The 12,519-nt window shown below is 71.6% G+C and overlaps 2 protein-coding genes across 2 annotated transcripts in view; both read right to left on the bottom strand.

The window, feature by feature from the left end:
* The window catches only part of Muc5b (mucin 5B, oligomeric mucus/gel-forming), a 50,331-nt gene extending 49,629 nt beyond the window's left edge, over nt 1-702 (bottom strand). Inside the window, 1 exon segment of the mRNA XM_042671525.1 lies at nt 338-702. Within this exon segment, the coding sequence (XP_042527459.1) occupies nt 338-702 (365 nt within the window).
* Nucleotides 703-4,283: 3,581 nt separating this feature from the next.
* The window catches only part of Muc5ac (mucin 5AC, oligomeric mucus/gel-forming), a 35,426-nt gene continuing 27,190 nt past the window's right edge, over nt 4,284-12,519 (bottom strand). The window contains 16 exon segments of the mRNA XM_042671524.1: nt 4,284-4,548; nt 5,073-5,181; nt 5,281-5,326; nt 5,496-5,609; nt 5,946-6,047; nt 6,123-6,245; nt 6,441-6,478; nt 6,747-6,848; nt 7,526-7,697; nt 9,959-9,990; nt 10,151-10,254; nt 10,387-10,474; nt 10,573-10,751; nt 11,231-11,438; nt 11,749-11,932; nt 12,147-12,397. Coding sequence (XP_042527458.1) covers nt 4,284-4,548; nt 5,073-5,181; nt 5,281-5,326; nt 5,496-5,609; nt 5,946-6,047; nt 6,123-6,245; nt 6,441-6,478; nt 6,747-6,848; nt 7,526-7,697; nt 9,959-9,990; nt 10,151-10,254; nt 10,387-10,474; nt 10,573-10,751; nt 11,231-11,438; nt 11,749-11,932; nt 12,147-12,397 — 2,117 coding nt within the window.

The following is a 12,519-nucleotide window of genomic DNA, read 5'->3' as shown; positions in this document are numbered from 1 at the left end:
GGGCGGGCGCTGGGCGGGCGCTGGGCGGGCGCTGGGCGGGCGCTGGGCGGGGGCTGGGCGGGGGCTGGGCGGGGGCTGGGCGGGGGCTGGGCGGGCGCTGGGCGGGGGCTGGGCGGGGGCTGGGCGGGGGGGGGGGGGGGCTGGGTGGCGGGGGCTGGGCGGGGGCTGGGCCGGGGCTGGGCGGGGGCTGGGCGGGGGGGGGGGGCTGGGTGGCGGGGCGCTGGGCGGGGGCTGGGCGGGCGCTGGGTGGGCGCTGGGGGACCGGGAGGAGGGGGAGGGGTCTCTCCTGGAAACACTCCTGGGATTTCTGTCCCCCTTGAGGCTTCCTGCTGCCTACAGCTTGGCCCCTAAGGCCTCTAAGGCCGTGGCCCTGCGTGCTCCCGTGAGAGACACTAAGTTCAGGTGATGCCAAGCTTGGCCGGGCCAGGGGAGGGGCTGGCTGGCCAGCTGGAGCTCGGCCTGGGGCCTGAGCTGTGTAACTGGGAGGAGGGGCAGGAATGCGAGTGGCTGTGTCATCGGGGCCACGCAGTCCAGCCCCGACTCAGAGCGGCCTTGGGACACAGTGGGCTCCAGCCTCCTCCCTGCTGGGAGTGGGAGCTCAGTGGCTTCCTTCAAGGTGAGAGGAAGGCCGCACCAGGCCACACGCAGCCGCCACACTCCTTTCCCGGCCACTGGGGCTTGGAACTCACCGCCTTTGCCCATCGTTGTTGTGCTGTTGGGGAGGGGGGATGCTGGGATTTGAACTCAGGACCTCACACCTGCCAAGCTGCCCTCTACCCCAGCCATGCCTCAGCTCTGTGCTCGCCTGGGAAAGGCCCGGGGATCTGTCCTCCTTTCTGGATCACAGCAGCAGCCCACGCTGTCCCCGGGGCCGGCCGTGCGCCCTCAGGAAGCCGCAGGCCGCTCCCAGCCGGCAGCGCCCACACCAGCGCCCAGCTGCGCTCCCCTCCGAGCGTCTCCCTCCTGCTGACCCTGACGCAGCCCCTCCCCGCCCTCCGCTGACCCTGACACAGCCCCCCCGCCCCACGCCCCCCAGGCCTCCTCCGGGCCTCGGGGCCTGGCTGTGTGCCCCCTGCTCCTGGCGGCTTTCACGCTGGTTAAGCCTAGGGTGCTGAGAGGTCAGGGGAGGCTGGGTGCCTCTGTCCCCCGGGCCCATAGGCTCCCTAGAACCCCACACCTGTCCCCAGCACTGACCCCCAACTCAAGTTTGTGGCTCCCCAAGGCAGCTCCTGAAGTGAGGCCTTCCTTCTCCGGGCTGGAGGCAGCCTCTTCCTAACGCCCGGGGCTGAGGGGACATTGCCGCCCGGCGTCAGGACCCCCGCGGCCCTGCGGCTGCACCGCCAAGGCTCTGTGACCACACGCAGCTCAGAGACGCTTTCCAGAAACAACGCCTTGCATAACCCGGCTGGGGTTGCGCTGGGGCCAGCTCTCCGGTTACCCCCTGCCAGCGGGCCCTCGGTTCCAGGCAGGGATGTGGCGTGGTGGTGGGCGGGGCGGGGCGGGTCCCGAGGATTAGCCACTTCAGGGTCCCCCTGCTCAGAGAGGAAGAGCTGGCCCGTGGGACACCCGATCCTCCCCGGGGGGCAGCGCCCTCAGCCAGGGCCCAGAAGTGGCTGAGGCCAGCAGGCCAGCCAGCACCAGCGCAGGCTGCCGGGTCAGCCACGCTCACCGGCTGTGCCCCTGCCGGCCACAAAGGGTCAAGGGTCACACAGGAGAGCCCCAGCCCTGCCTGGCCACAGACGGGCACCTGTGCCCAAAGTCAGCCCTGCGGGCTGCTGCTGTGAGGGTGGAAGGGCCAGGCCAGACGATGGGAGGGGGTCACGGGACCGGCAAGGTGACCCCACCCCCACCCCTGCCTGCGGGGCCACAGGGCCGCGAGGATCCCAGTGACCCCCCCCCACCCCTGCCTGCGGGACCACGGGCCTGTGAGGATCCCAGTGCCCCTCCACCCCCCACCCCTGCCTGCGGGGCCATGGGGCCCGCGAGGATCCCAGTGCCCCCCCCACCCCCCACCCCTGCCTGCGGGACCACGGGCCTGTGAGGATCCCAGTGACCCCCCCCACCCCTGCCTGTGGGACCACGGGCCTGTGAGGATCCCAGTGCCCCTCCACCCCCCACCCCTGCCTGCGGGACCACAGGGCCGCGAGGATCCCAGTGCCCCCCCACCCCCCACCCCTGCCTGCAGGACCACGGGGCCCGTGAGGATCCCAGTGCCCCCCCACCCCCCACCCCTGCCTGCGGGACCACAGGGCCGCGAGGATCCCAGTGACTCCACCCCCACCTGCGGGACCACGGGGCCCACGAGGATCCCAGTGACCCCCCCCCCACCCCTGCCTGCGGGACCACGGGGCCCGCGAGGATCCCAGTGCCCCTCCACCCCCCACCCCCACCTGCGGGACCACGGGGCCCACGAGGATCCCAGTGACCCCCCCCACCCCTGCCTGCGGGACCACGGGGCCCGCGAGGATCCCAGTGCCCCTCCACCCCCCACCCCTGCCTGCGGGACCACGGGCCTGTGAGGATCCCAGTGCCCCTCCACCCCCCACCCCTGCCTGCGAGGCCATGGGGCCCGCGAGGATCCCAGTGCCCTCCCACCCCCCACCCCCACCTGCGGGACCACGGGGCCCACGAGGATCCCAGTGACCCCCCCCACCCCTGCCTGCGGGACCACGGGCCTGTGAGGATCCCAGTGCCCCCCCACCCCCCACCCCTGCCTGCGGGGCCACGGGGCCCACGAGGATCCCAGTGACCCCTACCCCCCTGCGGGACCACGGGGCCCGCGAGGATCCCAGTGACCCCCCCACCTGCGGGACCTGCCAGACCAATGGCAGTGTGAGTAGCAGGCGCTGGGGTGGACTATGGACTATGACCTGGAAGCTAGTGGGACTGGCACGCCGTGCCCTGGGCCTCAGGGCCTCTAGGCGGCCCGAGGACAGCCCCGGCCCACGTGAATGTCGACAGCCAGGTCGGAGGAGCCCGGGCACACCCAGTGGATGTCCGGTGTGGACTGTGAGGACCCCGGGCCTCCCACCCAGCCCCTCACTCAGGGCCTTAGTTCCCCTGCGGCTGGCTTCCAGGGACCCAGGAAGGCCCCAGAATAAATGAGTGAATAAGCGAGGGAGGAAACACATGTGTAAGTGAATGATGGATACGTTAGTGACAGTGTGAGTGAATGAGTGTGCACGTGATGAGCGAGTGTGTGGGCCAGCAAGAAAGTGAACGAACGAATGAATGAAAGCTTCAAGGCCAGGACCCTGGGTCCCTGGCACGGCAGCCTCAGCCAGAAGGTGCGGACCCGGGTCATGCGCCACCTTGTGGCAGCCACAGGAAGCGCCGCTGAGCGCCTCCTGTCCAGCTGACCGCGGCCCTGCTGGGACTCACCCCTGCTGGGCCCGGCACTGGGAGTGGAGAGAAACGGAGGCAGTGTGTGTTTGAAGTAGTGAACATCATGTTCGAGAAGGCAGGGCTGGGAAAATCACCCACTCCAAGCAGAGGACACGAGGCTGCCTGTGTGCACATACGTCACCCTACACGTGCCCACAGGTGTGCCCCAAGCATGCAGTGGTGACATGGAAGTGTCCCGGAGCTTTGTGCATGGAGGTGGGTGCACAGGCAGGCAGAGCACCTCCGCCGGGCTGGGGACCGTGTCCCGGATACTCTGTAGAACCCTGGGCCCAACTTGTTTGCTCACGGCTCGTTCACTGGCTCACAAGTCCACACGATGATTCACTTACTCGTTTACTTGTTCACTCACTCACTTTCCGTTCGTTCGTTTCATTCGTTCATCTTTTCCTCCACCCCTCACTGTCATCTGACCAGACGCCTCTTTGGGCGATGGCATCCTTGCCATCAGGCATCAGGCCTGTGCTCCAGGCACGCGACCCCCTCCAGCTGATGGTTCAGCAGGCTCCCCCAGGTGGCCGACAGCACCGCCCGGTCCCCGCCTGGATGCATGGACACGTTTTTAAAATGCACAGTCCAAAGATTGCAAAAGGCTGAGAGTTTATTTATGGAAGAGACGGATGGTTTCCTGAGCGGGCCCTGGGCGGGACGCAGGCTGGGGAGCCGCAGGGCCCGTGTCTGTGACTGTCATGCATTGTGTGTGTGTGTGTGTGTGTGTGTGTGTGCAGGGGCAGGCCGGCCCACAGCCAGCGCTGCCCAGCAGCCCGGCTTCCTGGCAGGTGGAGGCCGGGACGCCAGGAGTGATGGTAGAGGAGAAGGACGTTGGACGTTGTTTACATTCTCCTGGCTGCCCCCGGGGCAGGCGGGAGTGGCACTGGCCCTTACGGGGGAGGCCTGGGCCCCTCTCCCCGCTCCTCGCGCTCCCCGCTCTCCTCAGACTGGAGCTCCGACGCTGACGGGGCTGAGCGGCTGGTGCCACCCGGCCCTTGGCACTGCTGTTGGAGGCAGGTGCACTCGTCCACCTGGGTGTAGCTGAAGACCCGGCTGGAGCCGTCCGGGCAGCGCAGGGTCACGTTGCTCTGGGAGGTGCGGAGTTCCTGGCAGCACCGGCATCTGCGCTCCACCGTGTTGGCCTCCAGGGAGTACCTGCGGGCAGACATGCTCAGCACCAGACCCCGAGTGGGCTCCTCAGCCCACCGTGGCCACCCGGCGGGTGCCCTGGGCCGGCTGTCCCCACGAGCTGGCACCACGCCAGGCACAGCCACCTCACACCGGCCTGCACAGCTCTGGGCTATCATCCGCTACTGACTCACCCCTCAGTCCTCTTGGGCCAGTTCCAGCCGGCTGTGACCACCGGGTTCTAGGGCTGGAGACCCAACCGGGCTGCAATGCACCCCGGGGCTGGGAGGGTGGTACAGCCAACAGCAGCACTGCCTACCACCCAGGCATGGCCAGGGACCCCAGGCCAGGGACCCCGCACTCGTGCATTCCCAGGGACTGATCGTTAGGGGTCCTTGGACGAGCCTTCGCCCTACCCCTCCTCCTGGCTCCGGGCCTTCCACTCCCCCACTGCCTGTGGCCCTGGACGGACCTGACCACACCCAGGGTCAGCCCTGCCTCTGAGCCCCCCATGACCCCTGTGGCTCAGGGCCCGGCCTGGGGTCTCCTACTTGGACGTGGACTCCCCGCAGTGCCCCTGGCAGTAGGAGGCGCGCACGGAGCCACGGCAGCCGTCCTGCTCCACGGTCTCGTCCCTGTGGTGCACCATGCAGCTAGACCCTGGGGAGGGGCACGGAAGGTGGGCAGCGTTTAGGCACCCGCCTGACCTCTCCTGGCCCCCTGGGCTGGAGGGCCTGCCCGGCAGCCCCCGCTGCTCACCGCTGTTTATCTGTGGGCAGGTGTGGCTCTCCTGGCCGTCCTGGTCCTGTGCCAACCAGGATGCGATGAGTGTGGGGAAAGCCAGAGGGGGAGGTGGGGACCCGGTCTGGGAGCCCCCCCTCCATGGCACACACAGGTGGGCAGCCATCCTGCCGGCGGCCGCACCCTGCGCCTGTCTCCCCGGGACGCCCAGGGCGCCAAGGCCCAGCACTCGCCTGGGAACAGTTGGCGGAGCACACCACCTTCGTTACCACCTCCAGCCGGTCCCCGCGCCGCTCGCAGTGGTGAGTCACGCAGCTGTTCCCGGGCTCCGTCCAGGTCTCGCCAGCCTGGAAGGAGGCCGGGCCACGGGTGAGCGGCTCTCCCCGGGAGCGGCTCCCTGGGAAGCACGGGCACTGCCCAGCTAGACGCCCGACACGGACAACTTCCCAAGTGCCCCCACACACCAGGGCTCTGCCGGCTCAGCCCTGCTCCAGGCCTGTGTTACACACCGCCCTGACGCTGGGCCTTCCTGGAGCCTGTGGGAGGCGCTGCAGTGACCTGGCCCCAACAGAAGCCTGGAGCCCACACCCGCAGGCCCCGCCCACCCCGCAGCTGTGACCAAGTGGACAAGGCAGAGGCCGCACCCCACAGGCCCTGTCCGCCCCATGGCAGTGGCCACTCACGTGGACCAGGTGGGCATCGTCACTGCTGGAATTCACTACGACGCAGTATTTCTGCACACACAACCCGCAGCACTGCCCGCTGTGGGCCCGGTACTCAAAGCCCTGTGGGAGGAGGACAGCGGCCTGAGCCGGGCTGGCCGCCTGGAGGAGGGGGCGGAGCCGGGCACGAGCACTCACCAGGGGGCAGTGGGTGTCGCAGTGCTGCGTCTCGCAGCTGACCACCAGAGTGTCCACGGGAGAGTCGCTGGGCGCCTCACACCTGCACGTCTCACAGAGGCTGGAGTGGATGATGGCGCCCGGCTGCAGAAGCCCGGAGCTGGGCGTTAGTGGGCTCGGCCCGGGCCATCCTGCCCCAAGAGGGCTGCCCGTGGTGCCACCGCCGGGCACCGGGGTCCAGCGCAGGCCCCCTCACTGGCACAAGCTTCGGCTGTGCCTCCCGAGCCTCGGGCAGGTGGGGCCCAGGGGAGGGAAGCCCAGGCCCGGAGGGGTCCTCACCTTGTAGAGGGTCCCGTTGACATTGCAGACTTGCCAGCCTGTCGGGAATCACACCCGCTGACACACTGGCCATCCTGGCCGCCCCTCCCACCCTGCACCTTCCAGCCCGGCCCTGCGGCTCACCCCCAGCCCTCCCGGGCCCGCTCCTGCCGCGTCCCTCCCCAATGTGAGCCCTGCTGCTCCCCACCAGCCCTCCCAGGCAGAGGCCCGGCCAGCATCGGTCCTGACTAGGCCGAGGGAAGTCCCAGGCCTCGGCCCCCAGCCCACGGTGCCCACGGGGCCTGGCACAGGGTGGGAGACACTCACTGCAGTTTTGGCTGGGGCAGCAGGCGTCTTCCTCGTAGGTCACGACCCGGATGGAGCCCTCAGGGCAGTCCAGGGGTTCGGGGCAGTAGCTGGAGTTGCAGGCTGTGTGGGGGGGGTGGCAGTCAGAAGCGGGGCCCACTCTGCCCCAGGGAACTGAACCCCACGGGGGTCTCCAGGAGCATCCATGTCCCGGGAGACCACACTTGCGGCCAGCCCCACGCCGGAGAACGCCTGGCTTGATCGCCCGGTGGGCGAAGGCAGGACCCAGGCCGGGCCCGCGCCCGCCCGTTGCCCCTCTGCGGGGTGTGCTGGCCCGCGCCCGCCCTCTGCCCCTCTGCGGGGTGTGCTGGCCCGCGCCCGCCCGCTGCCCCTCCGCGGGGTGTGCTGGCCCGCGCCCGCCCGCTGCCCCTCCGCCGGGTGTGCTGGCCCGCGCCCGCCCGCTGCCCCTCCGCCGGGTGTGCTGGCCCGCGCCCGCCCGCTGCCCCTCCGCGGGGTGTGCTGGCCCGCGCCCGCCCGCTGCCCCTCCGCGGGGTGTGCTGGCCCGCGCCCGCCCGCTGCCCCTCCGCGGGGTGTGCTGGCCCGCGCCCGCCCGCTGCCCCTCCGCGGGGTGTGCTGGCCCGCGCCCGCCCGCTGCCCCTCCGCGGGGTGTGCTGGCCCGCGCCCGCCCGCTGCCCCTCCGCGGGGTGTTCTGGGCGGGGGTGCACCTGTGCCCCCAAGACTTCCCCTCCCCCCACGGCGGTGTACCTGTGACCCCAGGACTGCCCCCCCCCCGCACTCACCGCAGCTGAACTCTTGGCAGCACTGGCCAGCCTCCAGGGCCGCGGGCACCAACACAAAGCCCGGCGCTCGGCACACGGGGGGCAGGGCGCACGGCGTCCTGCGGCAGCTCAGGGCCAGCGTGGCGGGGTCACAGGTGCACTCCTGGCAGTCGGCGCTGACCGTGCGGCCCGGCTGCGGGGGAGCGTGAGCGTGACCTGCTGTGGGCCAGCGGCTTGGCCCCAGGGCAGCCGCAGCCAGAACGGCACGGGCGGGTGGGGCTGGGGCGGGCAAGGGGAGGGGTGGGGGCGAGCCTGGGGGGCTCCCGCATCCCCCGTGCCCCCACGGGGCGGAGGACAGGTCGGGGGGCCAGAGGCACCCCGGGGTCTGCAGGACAGCAGAGGGCCTCCAGGCCGCTCAGCGCTGCCCAGCCCCGCACAGCCCAGCCCCCACAGCCCCACACAGCACCGCACAGCCCCACACAGCCCCGCACAGCCCCGCACAGCCCCGCACAGCCCCCACAGCCCCGCACAGCCCCCACAGCCCCGCACAGCCCCCACAGCCCCGCACAGCCCCACACAGCCCCACAGCCCCGCACAGCCCCGCACAGCCCTGCACAGCCCCGCACAGCCCCGCGGCACCCGCTGCCCCGCACAGCCCCACACAGCCCCCACAGCCCCACACAGCACCGCACAGCCCCACACAGCACCGCACAGCCCCACACAGCCCCCACAGCCCCACACAGCCCCGCACAGCCCCACACAGCCCCACAGCCCCGCACAGCCCAGTCCCCACAGCCCCCACAGCCCCACAGCCCCACACAGCCCCGCACAGCCCCCACAGCCCCACAGCCCAGCCCCCACAGCCCCACACAGCCCCCACCGCCCCACACAGCCCCGCACAGACCCGCACAGCCCCGCACAGCCCCGCACAGCCCCGCACAGCCCCCACAGCCCCGCACAGCCCCGCACAGCCCCGCACAGCCCCGCACAGCCCCCACAGCCCCGCACAGCCCCGCACAGCCCCCACAGCCCCACAGCCCAGCCCCCACAGCCCCACACAGCCCCCACCGCCCCACACAGCCCCGCACAGACCTGCACAGACCCGCACAGCCCCGCACAGCCCCGCACAGCCCCACACAGCCCCGCACAGCCCCGCACAGCCCCGCACAGCCCCCACAGCCCCGCACAGCCCCGCACAGCCCCGCACAGCCCCCACAGCCCCGCACAGCCCCGCACAGCCCCCACAGCCCCACACAGCCCCACACAGCCCCGCACAGCCCCCACAGCCCCGCACAGCCCCGCACAGCCCCGCACAGCCCCACACAGCCCCACAGCCCCGCACAGCCCAGTCCCCACAGCCCCCACAGCCCCACAGCCCCACACAGCCCCGCACAGCCCCCACAGCCCCACAGCCCAGCCCCCACAGCCCCACACAGCCCCCACAGCCCCACACAGCCCCGCACAGACCTGCACAGACCCGCACAGCCCCACACAGCCCCGCACAGCCACGCACAGCCCCGCACAGCCCCGCGGCACCCGCTGCCCCGCACTGCCCTGCACAGCCCCGCACAGTCCCGCGGCACCCGCTGCCCCGCACTGCCCTGCACAGCCCCGCACAGTCCCGCGGCACCCGCTGCCCCGCACTGCCCTGCACAGCCCCGCACAGCCCCGCGGCACCCGCTGCCCCGCACTGCCCTGCACAGCCCCGCAGTCCCGTGGCACCCGCTGCCCTGCACTGCCCTGCACAGCCCCGCACAGTCCCGCGGTGCCCACTGCCCTGCACTGCCCTGCACAGCCACGCACAGCCCCGCACAGCCCCGCACAGACCCACACAGCCCCGCACAGCCACGCACAGCCCCGCACAGCCCAGCGGCACCCGCTGCCCCTCACTGCCCTGCACAGCCCCGCACAGCCCCGCGGCACCCGCTGCCCTGCACTGCCCTGCACAGCCCCGCACAGTCCCACGGTGCCCACTGCCCTGCACTGCCCTGCACAGCCACGCACAGCCCCGCACAGCCCCGCACAGACCCGCACAGCCCCGCACAGCCACGCACAGCCCCGCACAGCCCAGCGGCACCCGCTGCCCCTCACTGCCCTGCACAGCCCCGCACAGCCCCGCGGCACCCGCTGCCCCGCACTGCCCTGCACAGCCCCGCACAGTCCCGTGGCACCCGCTGCCCTGCACTGCCCTGCACAGCCCCGCACAGTCCTGCGGTGCCCACTGCCCTGCACTGCCCTGCACAGCCACGCACAGCCCCGCACAGCCCCGCACAGCCCCACACAGCCCCGCACAGCCCCGCGGCACCCGCTGCCCCGCACTGCCCTGCACAGCCCCGCACAGCCACGCACAGCCCCGCACAGCCCCGCGGCACCCGCTGCCCCGCACTGCCCTGCACAGCCCCGCACAGTCCCGCGGCGCCCGCTGCCCTGCATCCATCCTGGCGGGGCGCTTACCTCCACCGGCTCCCCGCGGGGCCCCAGACACACTGCAGGAAAAGAGGCCAGGCGGTCACTCTGGGCAGCCACAGGGAGGGGCGGGGACCCACGGGGAGCCAAGGAAGAATCTGGGGTCCGTTTTACGCCCTGCCCCTCCCTCCCTACACCTCCCTGCTCCCGCCTCGGCCTGGCCCGGCCCACGGCGTGTACCAGGGCACTCGGAGGACACACAGACAGGGAACTCGTTGCTGAACAGCGTCATGGTGTCAGGGCAGAAGCAGCCTTCGGTGAAGGGGCCAGCCTCGGGGAGCGCCCTGTGGGGAGAGGGGGTCAGCGGGGGGGGGGAGGGAGAGGGGTGTCTCTGTGCCCCGCCGCCAAGCCACAGGGGGGAGCCTGGCCGGGGTCTCCGTGTGGCTCTGAGGTGCGCCGTAGGACATGTCCTGTACCAGATGCTGGTGCTGTCATTTCCGTAGCAGTAGCGGACGCGGGATGGACCGCAGGGCTGGTACACCTTGTCGGCAGGGCAGGAGAACTCTGCGGGAGAAGCGGGCGCCTGAGCAGCGGCCCCAGCCGGCCCCCGCGGCTTCCTCCCCCTCGGCACCAGGCCGGGGCGCTGCCGGGCGGGCACTCACGACACGAGCCGTTGGTGCGGCTCCTCCAGTCGATGCACACGCCGAAGGAGGCGCAGAGGGACGCGTAGAGCTCCAGGCTGGAGCACTGCACCTGGATGTCCGTGCTGTAGCAGTGGTCGAAGGCGCAGCCTTGGAAGAATGGCTGCGGGGGCACGGTGGCGTGGCAGGGCTGGAAGACGCTGGGGCAGGACGGACGGACGCGCCGGTGAGTGCACCGCCGCCCCCTCCCCGGCCACCGGCCGGCCTGAGTGCCCAGGGGAGGACTCCACTGAAGGCGGGCTCCGCTCGGCCCCTGGGCCTGGCCAGCCGGCCTCCGGGACAAAGGCCATCCGCACCGCTGTGTGCCGGTCCCAGTCCCGCCAGCTCACCCCTTCCTGCGAACACGCCCCACCCGCCTGCCGCCCGGGCCCTAGGCCGTGACCCGAGCCCACGTCCATGAGAAGAGGCCGGTAGAAGGCTCAGACACAGAGTGGCCTGGCCCTGGCCCGGCTCACGCCGGCTTTCCAGCACTGACTGCTCTGCCAGGAAGCCTGAGGGCAGCCCTCAGGACCCAGCACGGGACAGTTGTCCTCCTTCTAGAAGGATCTCCTTGAGGGCCAACAGCACCGGGACAGGGTGGCTAGGGTTGCGCCCCCTCCTTCCCCCCACCAAGTCTTACTCGCCCAGGATCAGCTGGCAGAGCGGCGAGGGTGGGCACCAGGCCAGTGGGGGCGTGGGCACCACGGAGCTGGGCGGGGGCGGAGGCCCGGAGCAGGAGGGCTGGCCGGGGATGTGCACCTTCCAGTGGCCGGCCATCTGGGCGCAGGAGCCGGCCACGGCGCCCCTGGGGAGTCGGCAGTCATCCCTCTGGTTATTGCTGCAGGTGCCTGGGGGTGAGGCGGGGTCGGACGGCTGGACGGACGCCAGAGTCTGGGTGGCAGAGCCAGACGCCCATGCCCCGCTCCCCCACCCCAGACCCGTGGGCCCTTCCTGAGAATCTCCTGCCCGAGTGTCTTCCCTATGTGCCATGTCCCCCCCCCCCCCCCCGAGAAGCCAGCCATGGACGGTGCCCGGCCAGGGTACCAGGCCGCCGCCCCCTGACGGCTGAAGACCCAGGTGTGTGCAGCCGGAAGCAGCCGCAGGCTCAGCCCGGCGACCCTCGGCAGGCAGCCACGGCGAGACTGGGCCGGCACTCACCACACTGGCCCTCGGTGTTGTTGGCGAACGTGTGGAACGGCACCTCCACTGAGAAGATGAGGCCGGAGAACATGACCTGGACCCCGATCTCGCGGATGGTCACGTACATCTTGATGCCCACGCGAGAGACGGCGATGCCGTTCCTCTGGAAGCCGGGGCTGACCACCTCGTCGTTGAAAAGGATCTGGATTTGGAGGCCGCGGCCCACGGGAGGTGAGGACAGCAGGCGAGTCACCCCGCCGCACCCCAGGCCCCCCGCCTGCCCGCCCGCCGCACCCCAGGCCCCCCGCCCGTCCACCTGCCACACCCCAGGACCCCCGCCAGTCCGCCCGCCGCACCCCAGGCCCCCTGCCCGCCCGCCCGCCCGCCCTCCCCACCCCCTCGCGAGGGCCGCTCACCTGGTTGGTCATGACCCCGCCCACCGGCCTGCGCGTGAGCACCACACGGTCCTGGTGGTACTCCACGATGATGGACTGCGGGCAGGACACCTGGTCCTTGGGGTCGCAGAAGTAGTTGTCGACCAAGACCCGCAGGTGGCCAAACACGGGTACAATCTGCTGCAGCAGCACGTAGGTGCAGTTGTCCAGGAAGGTGTAGTACGTCCCGTCGAACGTGATGTAATGGGGGTCTCCCCAGCCGCTGCACACACCTGCGGGTCACGGCGGTTACGCCAGCAGCCGCCGCCGCCTCCACCACACAGACAGCGTGAGACGCTCTGCGTTGGGAGGCGCACGGTCCGCCCCGCGCTGCGTCCGCCGGCCCCAGAGCTCA

This window comes from Dipodomys spectabilis, unplaced genomic scaffold (genome assembly GCF_019054845.1).
Source record: "Dipodomys spectabilis isolate Male_0828 unplaced genomic scaffold, ASM1905484v1 ptg000639l, whole genome shotgun sequence".
Lineage (NCBI taxonomy): Eukaryota > Metazoa > Chordata > Mammalia > Rodentia > Heteromyidae > Dipodomys > Dipodomys spectabilis.
Note: the sequence above shows the minus strand (reverse complement) of the source record. Positions and strands in the feature narration are given on the sequence as shown.